This window comes from Apis mellifera, linkage group LG8 (assembly GCF_003254395.2).
Source record: "Apis mellifera strain DH4 linkage group LG8, Amel_HAv3.1, whole genome shotgun sequence".
Classification (NCBI taxonomy): domain Eukaryota; kingdom Metazoa; phylum Arthropoda; class Insecta; order Hymenoptera; family Apidae; genus Apis; species Apis mellifera.
The window spans coordinates 2,226,889-2,244,446 of NC_037645.1; the positions used below are offsets into that span (position 1 = coordinate 2,226,889).

The 17,558-nt window shown below is 21.5% G+C and overlaps 4 protein-coding genes across 10 annotated transcripts; 3 read left to right on the forward strand and 1 right to left on the reverse strand.

Moving 5' to 3' along the window:
• The first annotated feature begins 492 nt into the window (after nucleotides 1–492).
• On the forward strand, nucleotides 493–3,482 carry LOC724519 (vacuolar protein sorting-associated protein 72 homolog). 5 transcript variants are annotated; one of them, XM_006559440.2, is made up of 7 exons: nucleotides 493–576; nucleotides 1,407–1,642; nucleotides 1,722–1,930; nucleotides 2,011–2,193; nucleotides 2,647–2,857; nucleotides 2,928–3,140; nucleotides 3,228–3,482. In XM_006559440.2, exons 2-7 carry the CDS (start codon nucleotides 1,509–1,511, stop codon nucleotides 3,460–3,462), a joined length of 1,185 nt encoding a protein of 394 aa, XP_006559503.1. In that variant the 5' UTR covers nucleotides 493–576; nucleotides 1,407–1,508; the 3' UTR covers nucleotides 3,463–3,482. The 5 variants fall into 5 exon arrangements, with proteins under 5 accessions (XP_006559503.1, XP_006559505.1, XP_026298247.1 ...); XM_006559442.2 differs by having other exon boundaries at nucleotides 2,931–3,140; XM_026442462.1 differs by lacking the exon at nucleotides 493–576 and adding an exon at nucleotides 1,002–1,018.
• Nucleotides 3,483–6,964: 3,482 nt separating this feature from the next.
• On the reverse strand, nucleotides 6,965–11,281 carry LOC551603 (ras-related protein Rab-11A). 2 transcript variants are annotated; one of them, XM_006559444.3, is made up of 5 exons: nucleotides 10,977–11,281; nucleotides 9,731–9,926; nucleotides 9,294–9,568; nucleotides 8,608–8,764; nucleotides 6,965–7,183 (listed from the first exon to the last, which is right to left on the reverse strand). In XM_006559444.3, the coding sequence occupies exons 1-4, from the start codon at nucleotides 11,014–11,016 to the stop codon at nucleotides 8,628–8,630; spliced, it is 648 nt and encodes a 215-aa protein (XP_006559507.1). In that variant the 5' UTR covers nucleotides 11,017–11,281; the 3' UTR covers nucleotides 6,965–7,183; nucleotides 8,608–8,627. The 2 variants fall into 2 exon arrangements, with proteins under 2 accessions (XP_006559507.1, XP_006559506.1); XM_006559443.3 differs by lacking the exon at nucleotides 6,965–7,183 and having other exon boundaries at nucleotides 8,407–8,764.
• A 558-nt stretch (nucleotides 11,282–11,839) lies between these two features.
• LOC551301 (solute carrier family 25 member 40) lies at nucleotides 11,840–13,974 on the forward strand. Its single transcript, XM_006559445.3, has 8 exons — nucleotides 11,840–12,056; nucleotides 12,215–12,522; nucleotides 12,608–12,774; nucleotides 12,858–12,992; nucleotides 13,065–13,230; nucleotides 13,289–13,485; nucleotides 13,562–13,643; nucleotides 13,733–13,974. Exons 2-8 carry the CDS (start codon nucleotides 12,405–12,407, stop codon nucleotides 13,972–13,974), a joined length of 1,107 nt encoding a protein of 368 aa, XP_006559508.1. The 5' UTR covers nucleotides 11,840–12,056; nucleotides 12,215–12,404.
• A 453-nt stretch (nucleotides 13,975–14,427) lies between these two features.
• On the forward strand, nucleotides 14,428–17,240 carry ATP5G2 (ATP synthase, H+ transporting, mitochondrial Fo complex, subunit C2 (subunit 9)). Of its 2 annotated transcripts, none has more exons than NM_001242656.1 (5): nucleotides 14,428–14,665; nucleotides 15,109–15,186; nucleotides 15,269–15,367; nucleotides 15,945–16,065; nucleotides 16,463–17,240. In NM_001242656.1, exons 2-5 carry the CDS (start codon nucleotides 15,142–15,144, stop codon nucleotides 16,624–16,626), a joined length of 429 nt encoding a protein of 142 aa, NP_001229585.1. In that variant the 5' UTR covers nucleotides 14,428–14,665; nucleotides 15,109–15,141; the 3' UTR covers nucleotides 16,627–17,240. The 2 variants fall into 2 exon arrangements, with proteins under 2 accessions (NP_001229585.1, NP_001229586.1); NM_001242657.1 differs by lacking the exon at nucleotides 14,428–14,665 and adding an exon at nucleotides 14,884–15,026.
• The last annotated feature ends 318 nt before the right edge of the window (nucleotides 17,241–17,558 follow it).

Sequence of the window (17,558 nt, forward strand, 5' to 3'; positions counted from 1 at the left end):
ATTTTTTACTTTATGATATCTACTTTAAAATGAAAAGAAAATGAAAATTTGATATTTGTAATGTGTCATTTTTTTAATATTTTTAGAAATATTTTTTTTCATTTCACGTATAAAATCTACGATATTTGTATACAGATAAAAATGAGTAAAAAATATAATCCATAGATCTCATAATTTTTTAATTTAAAGAAATTCTTCTTTCTATTAAATAAATATTTTTATTATTATTATATCATAAAAGATTTTTTATAAAAAATATATAAAATTTTTTATACAAAATTTTTTAAAAAAATATATTTTATTAATGATATTTTATATCTCTAAAAAAATATTTTAAAATAAGATATATTTAAAATATATAATGATTGCTTTATTAATAATTATCGTGAAAAATATAATTTTAAAATAAAATATTTTTTATATTTTATATTTTATATTTATAAAATATTTATAGAATATTTAATTAATTAAATTTATATTTAAAATATATGATAACTACCTTGGTACTTGAAAAATCTTATAATTCTCATTTTGAACGACTCTCATATCTATAAAATAAGGAGAAAAAACGTTTAAGTAAGTCGTAAAAATTTTCCATTAAAGTTAACGAAATATTTTTTTAAGTAATCTTATATATTAAATGTTATTATTGATTATTATAATATTTACATGACAAAAAATATTGATAGAGTGCAATCAGGTTATCTGAATATTTGAATCGTATTTATTACAACACATTTACAACTTTTATGAAAAAATATATTTTGTATTGAAATATTATATAGAAATAAATATATCATTTCTTTTTTAATTTAAAAATATTTTCTTATTAATATTTTCCTATTATTAAATATATATTAAATATACATTAATTAAAATTATATTTAATTTTTATTTCTTTCCAAATATTAAATTTCAATTTCTAATATAAATTATCAGTAAGTGCATTAATACAAAAAATATAATTTAAGTATATAAAATGTATATAAAAATATAATTAAGTATATAAAATAATGATGTAAGTATATTATAAAAAATACTTAATAACAGAATATACAAATATTTTTACTTTTCAAATTTAAATGTTATCATCGATTGCTTTAGAATTTATTATTATTGATAATATATTATAATATATTATTGATATCATAATTATTATTGATAATTATTGATAACAATTATTAATAACGATGATATCGATAATTATCGAAAATATTACAGGTACAAAATTTTATTAATAAATCATACACAATAAATCTAACAAATATAAGAAAATATAAAAAATAAAAAAAAGTTCTTATTGTATTAAAATGTAAATTATTTATCCATTATCATAATAATTTATTATTAACATTATATAATTTATGAATGATTGGTGTAGTAAGTATTTTATTTTATATTTTTAGGTTAAAATAATCTACGTTTAATACGGACAAACAAGAGAATAATTTGAAAAAATAAAAACGGAAGAGTAAATTTGAAGAAAAATAATTTAAATAATTGCAAAAATGGCTTTGAATAGAGAACGGCGTACAAATGCAGGAAATAAAATGGCAAAGTTATTAAATGAAGAAGAAGAAGATGATTTTTACAAAACAACTTATGGAGGTTTTGATGAAGTGGAACAAGATCATGACTATATGTTAATATCATTTTATTTATTAATTTTTTAATAACTTGTTTAATTTTTAAATTATTATTTAATTTTTTTTTAAATTTAGGGAGGAAGATGAAGCAGAAGATGAAGTAGATTCAGACTTTAGTATAGATGAAAATGATGAACCCATTTCTGATACCGAACAAGAGGGACCAAAAAAAAAACGTAGATTAGTTACAAAAGCTTACAAGGAACCTAAAGTTCAATCTCAATTACCATCTAAAGAGAAAAAAGTTAGGCAACCAAGGCAAAGAATCTTTAATGAAAGTACAGGTGAATATTTGTAAAATAAATATTATCAAAAATATAATATTAAATCATGTAGACAGAAATTAAAATATAATTCTTTATAGAAAGAAAATCTATCCGTCGTTCTACTGCTGCTAAATCAGCTGCAACACAAAAAAGATTAAGTGAAAGAAATGAGCATCAAAAAAGGAGAACAAGAGTTATAAGACATGATACATGGAAACCTACTCAAGAAGAATTATTGAAAGAAGCATTACAAACTGAACAGATTAATATGAAATCATTAGGTAAATTGCTTAATTTTCGTTAAAAAATAGAAGTTTCATATTTGCAAAAAATTGATTTCAGATAATAAAGAAATTTATTATATATATATATCATCATATATATCATATTTAATATATCATCATAATATATATTTAATATATATCATATTTATTATATATATATATATATATATATATATATATATATGATAATATTTTATTTTTGCTTAATTTAATGAAATTCTTAATTTGATAATTAATTTATTATAATTATTATAAGTTATTATAAGTATATTTATTATATTTTATTATAAGTAGTATCAAATTCACAGAATTATGAAAATTTAGCATGGATAGAATTAAATATATAAATGCAAATTTTATAAATATACGATTGAGAAATTAGATAAAAATAGAATTCGCAAATATGGCTTTATTGATTTTTTTTTTTTAATTCTTTTTTATTATTTACAGAAAAATATCAGAAATTAGAAAATGAAAAGAAAAATACTAGAACTATAAGAAAAGCCCAAACAGGACCTATGATTAGATATCAATCATTAGCAATGCCTATTATGATACTTTCTGAGGTAAATTACAATAAAGAGGAAGATAAAATGAATATAGAAAAAGACGAAAAAAATACAAATTTTGAAAATAAACGTCCAGATGAAACAATAGAAAAGTAAAGTATTTAGACTTTTCTGTTATTTCAAATAAAAATATAATAAAACTTAATTTTTTGTTTATTTCAGTAGTATAACTGTAAAACCAGAAAATGGCACAAAAGATATTACTAAAAAAGAATCTTCTCAAAGTTCTAACAAAAGCAAATATTATTATGAACAAACAAAAGGATATTATGAAAGAACTTTCATTACATTTGAAAATGAACAATTATTTTCAGAAGCATTCAAAAAATCTTCAATACAGAAATCACCAATAAAACCCTTATGTGCAATTACAAGGTGAGATATTAGAAAACTATTTAATATATTTTTATAAAATATATAGATAAAATATTGATAAATTTAAATATAAAAAAAAAAATATAGGTTTCCAGCAAAATATTTAGATCCTATGACTCATCTACCATATAAAAATGTGCAAACATTTCGACTATTGCGTGAAGCATATTATCAACAATTGGAAGCTCGAACAGATGTTAATGATACATCACAAAGCCCAGATTTATTACGATGGCTTGAATGGAGACAAAAGAATCATGGTGGTTTAGCTCAAAGGAATACAGTACGTCTTGAACCAGCATCCGCAAGTATGCTCACGTAATTTTTTTTGTAATAATAAAATCAAATAATATATTTATTTTTTATTGTAATTCGATATTTTTAGTATTTTCAAATTCAAATTTAATTTAAAATATAAAAATATAAAATTTTTTAATGATAAAATAGATTTAATAATTAGAAGTAAATTCTTAATAATAAAAAATATGTTTTAAAAAAGAAAACTTTGTAAATAATGACATAATTTATTATTACGTATAATATTGAATTATTGTGAATTGAAATTTTTTATATAATCTTAAAATTATAATAATATTATAATGTATCTATTTATATAAAATTAAAATATATATATTTTTGATTATCAAAATAAAAATTATACAATACACGTATATATGTTCAAAGCAAAAGTGATTTTATTAATAAAATTATAAAGTACAAAGCATTGAATTAATAAAATGTCGCCGATTCGGTGACTTTATTTCATACATATGTGTGTGTTTGTGTGTGTGTGTGTGTATGTGCACGCGCGCGCACGTGTGTATATATACATATATTAAATCAACGGAGAATAAACTGATCTCGATAACATTTTTAAAAATTTCATTATTCTAAATATCCCATTTGTACAAATTCAGTATTCGTAGAGGATATTTAAAAGTCTTTAAAGATAATATCTAATAATCTAATGATAGAAAATAAAAAACCAAAAGATTTAAATATATTTCTTTCATCATCTTAATTATTTATCGCACGCACTCTACTGATACAAAAGTATATTATCTTGCTTCAAAAAGAACTCACATCTTGAAAATTGATTATTCAGTCAGAAAATATATCGAAAGTGAAATGACATTTCTTGCATTCATCATGTATATAATTTTTAAATTCACTTTTTTTTTTATTAATTGCTCATTGAATTATTTTCAAAAATAAAAATTATTATTCGTTAAAAATAAAATTCGTATTTTTATTTGTGAATAAAATACTGGTGATTGCCTCTTTGCTTATATTATAATTTATAAATAAATTTTAATAAAAAAAATAATTATATATATATTATTAATTACAAATAGCACTCTTAAAAAAACAAATTTTAATATATTTCATAAATTTTTTAGTGATTGAATGATATTGAATTCTTTTAATTAAAAACAAAATATTATTATTATTATTATTCTTCCTCATAAAACAATTAGAAAGTTACCATTTAAAATAATACCATATTAGTACGAGATTAATCCAATGATTAATATTGCACGAATCATTGAAGCCTCGCATAAATACAACGAGGTGTAGACATTTTAATATTTCAACATTTTACTCACTCTCTATTTATCAAGATACAACGAGAACTTGTAACGATAACAGATTACATTGCGACTACACACATCGAAGCAATAATTATTAGGCGTCTAGAAAGTACGATATGATCTGGCAAATAATGTACTTTCATGTCTTATCACGTTTATATGCGCTAAAATTTTTCTCATTCAGAATAAAAATAAAATACTTTTGAAAATGTTTTTTTTTTTAAATGACAAGCTCTTTATCGTATTTCAATATTAAAACTACGGTGCAAATTCGAAAGCAGAGAGTGAGCAATAATAAAAGTATTTTAAGTCCAATTCATTTTCTTTTTTGTTTTCTTTATTAAGCTTCTATTTTATTTTCTTTTTTTATGTATTTCTTGTCGTGCATTTGTATACTTAATCGCAAGATTTCATGTATTATAATGTAAACTATCTTTGAAATATTTGGCCAATTTTTGCAAAATGTTATCAATCGTAAGGATAAAAAAAACTTGTACAGATATTTCATTTTTAAATTTTCAAATTCGAAATGAAATATCTTCTATATAAATTATTTTTTTAAAATATAATTAATGTTTTGCATTTCTGTATCTAATTTTTGTTACGAAATTAAAGCTTTTTGAGTATAATTTTAGATAGTGAATTTATTCATAAAATTTTTATAGAATTAATTATAAATATTAAATTACACTTTGTAATAAACTTTATTTTTACTTTCAATATCTATCATTCATTCTTTTTATCCTTACAATTTGTATAATATGTATTTTTTCAAAATGTGACCAAACATTTCAAATATTTTGTGTAACGTTTATAAACCGTCCGCTTCTACGTTTCAAGTAGAATAACATATGTATTACAAAGAAGCAGTAATACAACATTGATTTACCATAACGTATCAGAGATAAAGATAGTAGAGAGGAAGATAGAAACAGGATAAATTTCAGAGATAGAATTAGTGCGTACGTATAACTCTTTATCCTTCGTAAATATCGACGTACTTAGACGGTATGATTGTGTTTATGGTTTTTTACTCGAATATATCGGGCTATTGTATATGTATCGGGCTACATGTCTCTAGATTTTCTCCAATCCTCAAAATTCGTTTCCTAAATAATCCGAAGGAACTTGAGGAGTTTTTATCAACTTTATCATTGTATTTTCAACGGGAACATGAATAACAAAAATTAGTTTATCCCGTAATTAAAGAGATAAAATTAAAGATAATCGTGGCGATGGTGGCATTGATAATAATAACAATAATAATAATAATAATAATAATAATAATAATAATAATAATAATAATAATAATAATAATAATAATAATAATAATAATAATAATAATAATAATAATAATAATAATAATAATAATAATAATAATAATATTAATATTAATGATAACAATAATAATGATAATAATAATAATATTAATATTAATGATATAATAATAATAATAATAATAATAATAATAATAATAATAATAATAATAATAATAATAATAATAATAATAATAATAATAATGATAATAATGATAATAATGATAATAATGATAATAATGATAATAATGATAATAATGATAATAATGATAATAATGATAATAATGATAATAATGATAATAATGATAATAATGATAATAATGATAATAATGATAATAATGATAATAATGATAATAATGATAATAATGATAATAATGATAATAATGATAATAATGATAATAATGATAATAATGATAATAATGATAATAATGATAATAATGATAATAATGATAATAATGATAATAATGATAATAATGATAATAATGATAATAATGATAATAATGATAATAATGATAATAATGATAATAATGATAATAATGATAATAATGTAATGATAATAATGATAATAATGATAATAATGATAATAATGATAATAATGATAATAATGATAATAATGATAATAATGATAATAATGATAATAATGATAATAATGATAATAATGATAATAATAATAATAATAATAATAATGATAATAATAATAATAATAATAATAATAATAATAATAATAATAATAATGATGATAATAATAATAATAATAATAATAATAATAATAATAATAATAATAATAATAATAATATTAGTAGCAGTAATAGTATTACTAGTAATAGTAATAGTAATAGTAATAGTATTAGTTATAGTTGTAGTAGTATGTTTCGATTGAATCCAAGCGACTGTTGAGAATAAAGATGTAAAGATGTTTTTTTTTTAAGTACTACTATTATTATTCGTTTCCAACGACAATTTCAAGCGATAATTAGAGAACAGTCTATTCTGTATTTAGAACGCCGGATTATTTGGGAAACCTTTAATTATGTGTACTTATATTTGTAAATAGTCTTGATTCTTGTACTGTTTGCACCTGTTACGTTTACCGGCGACCACTTTTCTTTTTGCTTCTGCCTCTTTGTATGTCCTTCTGTAAACATAAATGTATGCAATCGCAGTTATTAATTGCAATTACATTAAGGATTAATATAATTTTATATCGTACATGTAAATGATTTTTATATTAAAAATTAAAAAAGTTAAAAAGTCTTTAATAGTTCGAAGTTTTGTTATCAGATCTTTATTTTTCTTATTATTAAATTAATGTTTTTCAATAATAAAGTAAAAATATAAAATAAAATAAATTTTCACGCTTAAAATTCTTATAAATTGTATTTCTTTTATTTAAATTTATTTAAATTTAATATAATTATTGGAATAATAATTATTAAATAATCTATAAATTCTTAATATAATTGTTAGTTAGTAATTGATATTGAATTCATTTATCTTCAAGAAATATTAATGGACAATTTTAAAAATTATATATGAAATTCAATATTATTAATTCTTAATATATTTCATTTCTATATTTCAAAATCAAATTTTAAAGTCTTTGTAATTAAACAGAAATAAACAAAATTTTATAACAAATAATTAAAATATTAGATAGAATATAAATAAACTATAGTTTTATTTATTATATAAAAAATATTACATATTGAAGATAAATGATTGTAAAAAAAAATATTAATTTATAAGAATTCAAAATATCTCAGTGCTATAATAAATAAAGTATTTATTTATTTAAATATTACACACATATTCAATATGTGCAATAAAACATTTAAAAAATAATACAGATGAAAATGATCATATTGTTATATTAAAATTTAATATAAAACAAACTATCAAAACTTACAATTAAACATATTATTCAACATTCTTCTAGTATTGATGATTATCTTTAATTAATTAAAAAATTAATTAATATAAAAAATGATTTATGATTTATTTTCATAAATATAGAAAAATAAAGTAAATTAAAATTAAAATCTATTACTATTTAGAATAGTATTTTAGTTTTTGCTACAAAATATAAAGTTTAGTTAAATATAATATATTGAAATATATTCAATTTATATATATTTTTAATTAGTAATTCTTTACAACAAAATGAATTTATGATAAAAAACATTATTCTTATGTATAAATAATAAATGTTTTAAGTTTTTTGAATATTCTTTCATTTTTAAATGTTTAATTACATAATAATAAAATTAGATAATTAGTAACAATTATTATGGAAGAAAAAATACATAATAAAATGTCTTCAATAATATTTAATTTTGACGTATGTTAAAATTAACTCAATTTACAAATTAACTTAATATTTATAATTAACTAATCATAGTTTTCTTATATTAAAACTATGCTATCGTACAAAGAATTATCCCAGAAACTCTCTTATCTTTTTTTCTTTTTACTGGACCATAGACTAAATTTTTTCTTTTAGAAAGTTGGTATTATTTGAGTGTACTCCCGTGATATTATTACTGTATTGCGTGTACACACATTTTAAGCAACAAGATGAGTCACTGGCAGCACTGCTTACGCATTCCTTCTGAATTCATTGTCGGTTTCACGTCAATGGGTTCTACATTCTGTGGCCGGATTGTATCACCTTCAGGTGGATCACGTATCTGTTTCTGCGATACGATTCTGTAGATTTCTGTAATGGTCAAATAATGTCATTTTTTATTCTTGAAAGTATGAAAAACGGTTAATATACATATAAAATATATAGTATATAATATATTAAATATTATATATATGCAAGATCTTCAAAATTATGTATCCATTGAATTAGAAAGTATTGAATTATGTCATTGTATCATGATTATATGATATGTAATCTAATGTAGTCTAATATCTAAAGTTTATCTGTATATATATGTGTATGCGCGCACAAATATATAATTGAATCGAGATTATTTATAAAAATGACTAAATTAAGTGAAATTTACATAAAAAATAATTACATTATATCTACTATAATCATATATTTGTAAATATCCTAAAAACTTTGCTATTTTAAAATTTTTATCTAAATATATATTCTAAAAATTATTTATCTAAATAATAATAATTTTAATAATTAAAATATAATTAAATAATTAAAATAATTAACAATTTCTATTTTAGTTTAATTCAATTTTAATAATAAATATTTAATATTATTTAAACAAGAATATCTTTACCTGTTAATATATTTTGAAATGCTGTTTCAACATTCGTAGAATCTAAAGCAGAAGTTTCAATGAAAGAGAGACCATTTTTCTCTGCAAATGCTTTTGCCTCATCAGTTGGAACTGCACGTAGATGCCTTAAATCAGACTTGTTTCCCACCAACATAATGACAATGTTTTGATCAGCATGATCCCGTAATTCTCGTAACCATCTTTCAACATTTTCATATGTCAAATGCTTTGCTATATCATATACCAATAGAGCTCCAACTGCACCACGATAGTACCTGAACATATAAATGAAAATAAAATTATTTTATAAAATGAATTATTACCAATGAAAAACACAAATGTTTTAAAATATCATTTTATTTAAATATTTAATTATTAAACTCTAATAAATATAAGAATGTATTGTCATTTTTTTATTAGATAATTTTAAAACTTACGCAGATGTAATAGCACGATAACGTTCTTGTCCTGCTGTGTCCCAAATTTGAGCTTTTATAGTTTTTCCATCTACTTGTATACTGCGTGTAGCAAATTCAACTCCTATGGTTGATTTTGATTCTAAATTAAATTCATTTCTTGTAAATCTCGATAAAAGATTACTTTTTCCTACACCAGAATCACCAATAAGAACAACTGAAATAACAAAGATATTTTTTTAAATAAATCAAAATGTTAAAATAAAAAATTATTCTTATAATTATAAACTGAATATATTTAATAAAAAAATTATAAAAAATAATAAAATTATAAAAAAAGCATAAAAAATAATAAAAAGATTAAAAAGATTGAAAATATTTTCATTTTTTAAATTAAAACCTTATTAATTTATTTATATAATTATAATACGTTTATTTTAAATATAAAAATAATAAGTAATAATAAATATAAAAAATTGGATTAAAATAATATCATATAATACATTTAATTTCCAGATATTAATTTTTTCCTTTAAATCATCACAATGTGTATATAAATATTAATAAAATAAAAAAATAATCGAAGAGCATAAAATAAAAATAGCTAGACTACTGTGTATATATTACACAATATATTATTTTATATTATAGAAATATAAAAATATAATCAAATATTTGATAAATAAACTATAGAAATTATTAAAAATTGAATTGTCACAAAAATAAAAATTTTTCTAAATTTCTAAAATTTTTCTTCATAGAACATAAATAAGTTTAAATAATTAATTCATATAATTAATTATAATTTCAATTATTTTAAATATGTTACTTGATAAATAATTAATAAAAATCATTTTACAAGTTTTCATATGGAAAGAACATGTCTGATGTTATCATTTAAGTCTGATATTCTATCCTATCTCTGTTAATTTAATTTTATAAATCAAACATAATTTGACATTAATTCGAATTCTTTTATGTATTGAATGATAACAATTGTTGATTTTTAACTAATATGTACACACTACTTAAACATATAAAATTATACCTGCTTTATATGTAATATTATATATATATATATATATATATATATATATATATATATATATATATATATATACAACAAACATGACAAGAATATGTAAATGTAATATTATATATATAATCTCTAGAAATATGTGAATGTGCATATGTGTATTTGAAAAAAAATTTTCATCAAAATTTTGTGAATAACAAAGTAATATTAATGAATCAAATCAAAATTTACCTTTAAATAAATAATCGTATTCATCATCCCGAGTGCCCATCTCGTCTGGAGCTATAAACCCCTTTAGTAGATTGACGGACGGTACCTAGATATCGAAATACACCACTATAACTTATAGTTATTTATAAAAAGAAATCTTAAAAGCCTTAAAACAGATTCAATACACTGTTGCTTTATTCACAACAAATTCGTAGATATGTACGATAAAAATTCGGAACGAAACAAGCACGATGATATAATTATTTTCGTTCTTTCAATTTAACTGTACAATATGGCCTCCTTTCTACGCCCCTCCAAACTGATAAATTACACATGCGCAATGTATTTACTTTATACGCATGCGCAAATTAATCATAAATTAAATTTATCATAGATCAGAATTATAATAGAAAATATTGGTTTTTCTTAAGTAAAAAAATCCCGATTCTTTTTAATTAATTTAATATAGATATATATATTTTAAAATTAAGTCATAAATTTAAAACGATAATGATTCTTACAAATTAAAAATAATTAATAATTAAATCAAAAATAAATTTTTGTTTATAATGTTTTATAAATTATAAAATTTTGTTTATAATTCTTGTATATAAAATCAAATAGAAATTTAATATATACAAATTTATTTTAAATAATTAAAACATAATTAAGTTAAAAATAATCAAAAAAAAATATAAGTTTGACTAATTATTTCTGTTAAATCTAATGCATAAAAATAGCTATTAATCGAAAATTAATCATTGTTTTATATTAACAAATTAGATCACATAATTTATGATAATATGCGAATCAGTAATAAATAAAATATATTCTTTTTACCTTTATGTTTCGAGTGCCATCTTTACATCTCTGCATAATACATATCTCTGTATACATATACAATCTTTTTATACATCGTCACATGTTCTTATATCTTCTAAACGTAGAATCGTCCAATACCTAAATATGTAGTATAATGATATTTTTCAATTAATTGCAGGCCGGTTTACAAGTGCACAATACGGTGCTTATACATTTATAATTGTTTTTACATAAAATATAACAATTTTATAATATAATCGAATGCTGTAAGTTGCTAATGTAAGTTAAAACCACGTGCTAATAAAAAGAAAAAAGTTAAGTTATTGAATTATTAATCATTTCAATATTATTGTTATTAATTTTAATTTTATAAATGTTTTAATTAGATTAGAATTATATTAATAATTAATACAGTATAATGATTTTCAATTTTTCAGGTTCAATTTTGACGATAGACAAATCTTACGAAATTAATAAACTAATTATTTTATCATGTTAATAAATATGTATGTTCTTGTTTTGTTAACTCTAAAATAACCACAAAATTATTTATAAAGAAATGTTACTAAACATGGAAGGAAAAGTTCCTCAATGCTGTGTCAACAGATTGCTAAGTAAAAATTGGGAATGAATAAATTAAGTACTATACCTCCAAACTTGGATCTGGATGATCCAAGATTTAGGATCAAACCTTATCAACAAATCATTGCTTCTTGCACTGGTGCTTTTATTACTTCAGTTTTTGGTAAAATTTATCATCATATCATACATTACATTTTCATAAATAAATAATTATGAAAAAATTTCTATATTATAAATCTGTTATATAGTTACTCCCTTGGATGTGGTAAAAATTAGACTTCAAGCACAACAGAAAGCAATGCTTTCTAATAAATGTTTTCTTTATTGTAATGGTTTAATGGACCATTTATGTCCTTGTTTAAATGGAAAAGGTCCAATATGGGCTAAAGGAAATGGAAAATTTAATGGTACAGTGGTAAGTTAAATATATTTTTTAAATTAAAATTAAATTATATATAATAAAATTTAATAATTAAATTTATGAAATAATTTTCATAGGATGCTCTTATGAAAATTAGTAAGAATGAAGGTATTCTTTCACTATGGAGTGGTTTAAGTCCTACTCTAGTTTTAGCAGTACCTGCAACTATAGTATATTTTGTTTCATATGAACAGTTAAGATTATATTTTAAGGTAAATAAAATTCTTTTTAATTTTACATATTGTAATATTTTTAAAGTTTTGTAAAACAATTTATGTCTGTAGGATAAATATAATAGAAAAAATAGAAAAGCTAGTACAATTACAATGAAACAGCCATTTTGGATTCCTATGATGGCTGGAGCTATAGCACGTATTTGGGCTGCAACTTTAGTAAGCCCATTAGAATTAATTAGAACAAAGATGCAATCTCAAAGGTTAAGTTATGCAGGTAATATTTTATATTATTTTTAATTAATTTAAATGTAATTTATTCTTCTTTATCTTAGAAATTCTTCAAGCATTGAAAACTGTTGTAAAATATAGCGGTGTCTCTGGTTTATGGATGGGATTATCTAGTACTCTTTTACGTGATGTACCATTTAGTGCAATTTATTGGTTACATTATGAAACTATAAAGCAAAAATTTCACGAGTCACAACAAACTTTTACTTTTAATTTTACAGCAGGAGCTATAGCAGGATCTGTAAATATTTTTTATTTTTAACTTTAATTGTAAAAGAAAAATAAAAATAATATATTATAATTATAATATATTACAGATAGCTGCATTTTTAACAATCCCATTTGATGTAGTAAAGACACATAAACAAATAGAAATGGGTGAGAAAGAAATTTATTCAGGTATTTTCAGATTTATTTTTATATATATTTATATATTTTCTATTACTCTATTTAGAATAGTAATACATTCATTAAAAAATGGATTATAGATAATCCAGGACGTAGTAGAGGAACATGGGCTATAATACGAAAAATTTATAAACAAAATGGAGTAAAAGGATTATTTACAGGACTAATTCCACGTGTAATTAAAGTAGCTCCAGCTTGTGCGATTATGATTGCAACATTTGAACATGGAAAACGGTTTTTTCAAGTATATAATGCTAATCAAATTCTTCAACGTGAAAGTGATATACAACTTCTAAAACACAAACGAAAAAACGTAGAATAAAGTATGATACTATAAAATATTATATTAAATAAAACAAATAAAAACTTTACCAAATAAATCTTTATTTTATTATAATTTTATATAGAATTTTCTATAAAATTCAAGTTTATGTATTTTCCAAAATAATTTTGTTTTTTTAAGGAGAAAGAAATAAATGACAAAAATTAAATTTCATGTTATCGACTACCGATATATCACATTATTATTATACTAACCTCTTATTCAGACCACTAAATAGCAGTCAATAATGGCAACTTTACAATAGAGAAAATCACTAACAAGAAATAAGTCAAGCGAGATTCTATAGTAGTCAATATTTAAAATTATTAATAAGAAGATTTTTTTTTTAATTTTTTAAAAAAAAGCAATGATAAAAAATTATATAAATTTTAATATAGAATATTGAGAAAAGTTAAAATAGAAAATCTTTTTCGGAAATATATAATAGAAAATGTATTTATTAGTTACTGCAGACGAAAAACAGTTCGGCTAAATTCGGTTGGTCGATAATCAGAGTCGGTGAGAGTCGAAGTGTTGAAAGTAGCGAATAATAGGTCATCGCACGGAAGTCGATTCGTTTCGTTCAGTCCAGATAGGTTGTTCGTACGTCGAGCGTTTCGTACAGTAGTCATTCATCAATTCAACATTCCAACAGGCCGGGTCTTCTTACCGCCTCTTTAAACATATTCTGGTAAGTGTGATTACTTATTAATGAAGAAGTATATAAAATAAAAAAAATTCATTAAATCTTTTAATTATTGTTATTTAAAGTCAAATTTCTACTTGAAACATCATTGAAAAGACATTTATAAATTCTTAAGTAATCGTGAAGAAGAAAAAATTTGTTATATCAATCGAAGGTAAAACATGAGAAGCCATTTTGTAATCTATTGTCAGCCATTCGCTGTTCTGTAATTTTCGTTCTTTGTAATAACAGATATCGAAGATATTTGAATCGCATCACAAGTTAATTTTGACCCTATATCCTTAGAATCTATAACGATTCCGTCAGAAACGTTACGTAATCATACATTGCGTACGCCCGACTCGTGGTTAGTAATTCGCTGTTGTTCATAGGGTTAACACGCATTGAAATTCATAATTTTCACATTTAGAGACATTGTCTTGTTTCAGATACTCATTTGAGTGATCATTTCAAACGTCATCATGTATGCTTGTACTAGATTTATTGTACCTGTCGCCAAATCGACCGTAAGTAATTTTCTCTTTATTTCGAATATTTTCAAATTTTTATATTATTATATAATCTTTGAGTAATTTGTTTTATTTTCAGTTGGTCTCTGGAACTAAGAATTATATTCGACCATTGAGCAGTGCTGTGGTAAGTCACAGCCAGTCTATACAGCAGAATCAGATTCAGAACCCATTCAGTGTAAGTAACATTTAATATTTTTCGCATTGCATAACCTCACCCCATTACGAGGTTACATAAGCAAGTTTATTTTCATAATTCAAAGATTTTTTTTAGTAAGAAATAAAAAATTTTTTTAAATAAATCAATTTGTAATAAACATGTATGATCTTATATTTCCAGACTTTTCATCTTTTGAATTGATTTTAAATTAACTAATCATTTTATAGTTTAGGATTATGTCATGAAAAATATTAATTTAAATTGAAAAAAGATTTGATTTAAATGGAATAGTTGAAATAAATAATTTAAAATATAAGATGAATATAAAATTCTAAAATAATTGTCTGTACAAAATTTATTTTTTATGTCAAAATATTAAAACAAAAATAATAAAGATTATATAAGTTGTATTATTTGATGAAATAATTTACTGTATTTAATATATAACTGAAATCATTATTAAATTTGATAATTTTTTATTAAATTTTTTTTTAAATTTAAATATTTTTTATATTTCGTAAGATTTTTAAATATGAAAAATTTTTTCTTTAATATTACTAATTTTTTTCTAATTATTTGAATAATTTTTATATAGTCTCCATTGGGACAATCTTCAATTATACGTAATTTCCAAACATCTACAATTAGTCGTGATATTGACTCTGCTGCAAAATTCATTGGTGCTGGTGCTGCAACTGTAGGTGTTGCTGGATCGGGTATGTATATGATTTTTATTTTTGATAACTATAAAAATTATAATATTTTGATTCCTATTCCTATATTCATTTTTCTTGTTAAAAAAAATATAAAATTTACATTCCAGGGATTGATATGATAAATATTTAATTTTTGGATCCCTAATTGGATATACCCAAAATCCATCCTTAAAGCAACAAATTTCCAATTATGCTATCCTTGGCTTTGTATTATCAGAAGCAATGGACTTTTTTTATTTGATGATAGCATTCTTTATATTATTTGCCTTCTGATCCTAATTCTAAAAAGAATCATCCTAATACCATCATAGTAGTAAAGTTATATGATAAATTATATAAATTTAAATAATTTTTTTTTTAATTATAATAAATAAGATTATACATGTTATGATTTCAGGAGCTGGGATTGGTTCAGTGTTTGGTTCTTTAATCGTAGGCTATGCCAGGAATCCTTCTCTTAAGCAACAGTTGTTTTCATATGCCATTTTGGGCTTTGCCTTGTCTGAAGCCATGGGTCTTTTTTGCCTTATGATGGCTTTCTTACTTTTGTTCGCGTTCTAAATTATCAAAATCGCATAAAAACACAATATTACTAGTTTTAGTGCATCACTGTCAAAGCGGCGTCCTTTGATTCCTGCAAAGGAAACAGTGGTAGTTGCCTTTGGTGCACGAGATGCCATGAAATCATTAGAGATGCTCGAGTACCCCCGGTTCGATGGGATATGCGACGGTACGACAATGAACTGAAAAAATGGCGGCTGTACACGTAATTTAGATCATCGATCGAACCGTCCTTAACCCCTTCGGGGCCTTTCGAACTAATTTGTAATTATTTCATGGTCTACTTTATATCATGTAGCGTAAAAACTCATATTACATATTAATATTGTACTTCAATGTAATGAGAAACGAATAAGAACATTAACGAAAGTTTATTAAAGAAATTGAATAAAAAAAAAAAGTATGATAATGTTGCCTGTAAAATCCATATACATGTATGTTCATTACTTTTAATGTTATCAAATATTAAGAAGCAGTAATACATCGAACATTTTTGTTAGTGTGGAACGGTTCATCATTGTTGTGCCATCGCGTGCGCGCATTATTAAGGTAACTGGACGAAGAAAATTGTACAGTGATATCGAATAAACATTTGTCGTGAAATTATTATTGAATTTATAAGTAATTGTTTTTGAGCAACCTTCCCTTTGTCATAATTATTGCTTTTTTTTTTAGATAAAAGTTAATTTTGATATATTAAACATTTATTGAATTATTTTGCAAATATTTCTAATTTGAAATATTTGCAAAAAATTAAATAATTAATCTTAGCAAATATCCATTTTTTTCATTGAAAATATATGCTAAATGCTAAATATTATATTCTTAAATTTTTTTAAATTTTTTATATAAAATATGTGATTCTTTTAATTAGATTATATTAGGCAAACAAAATTTGTAAAAAATATGTAGAGATTTATTCAATATTATAT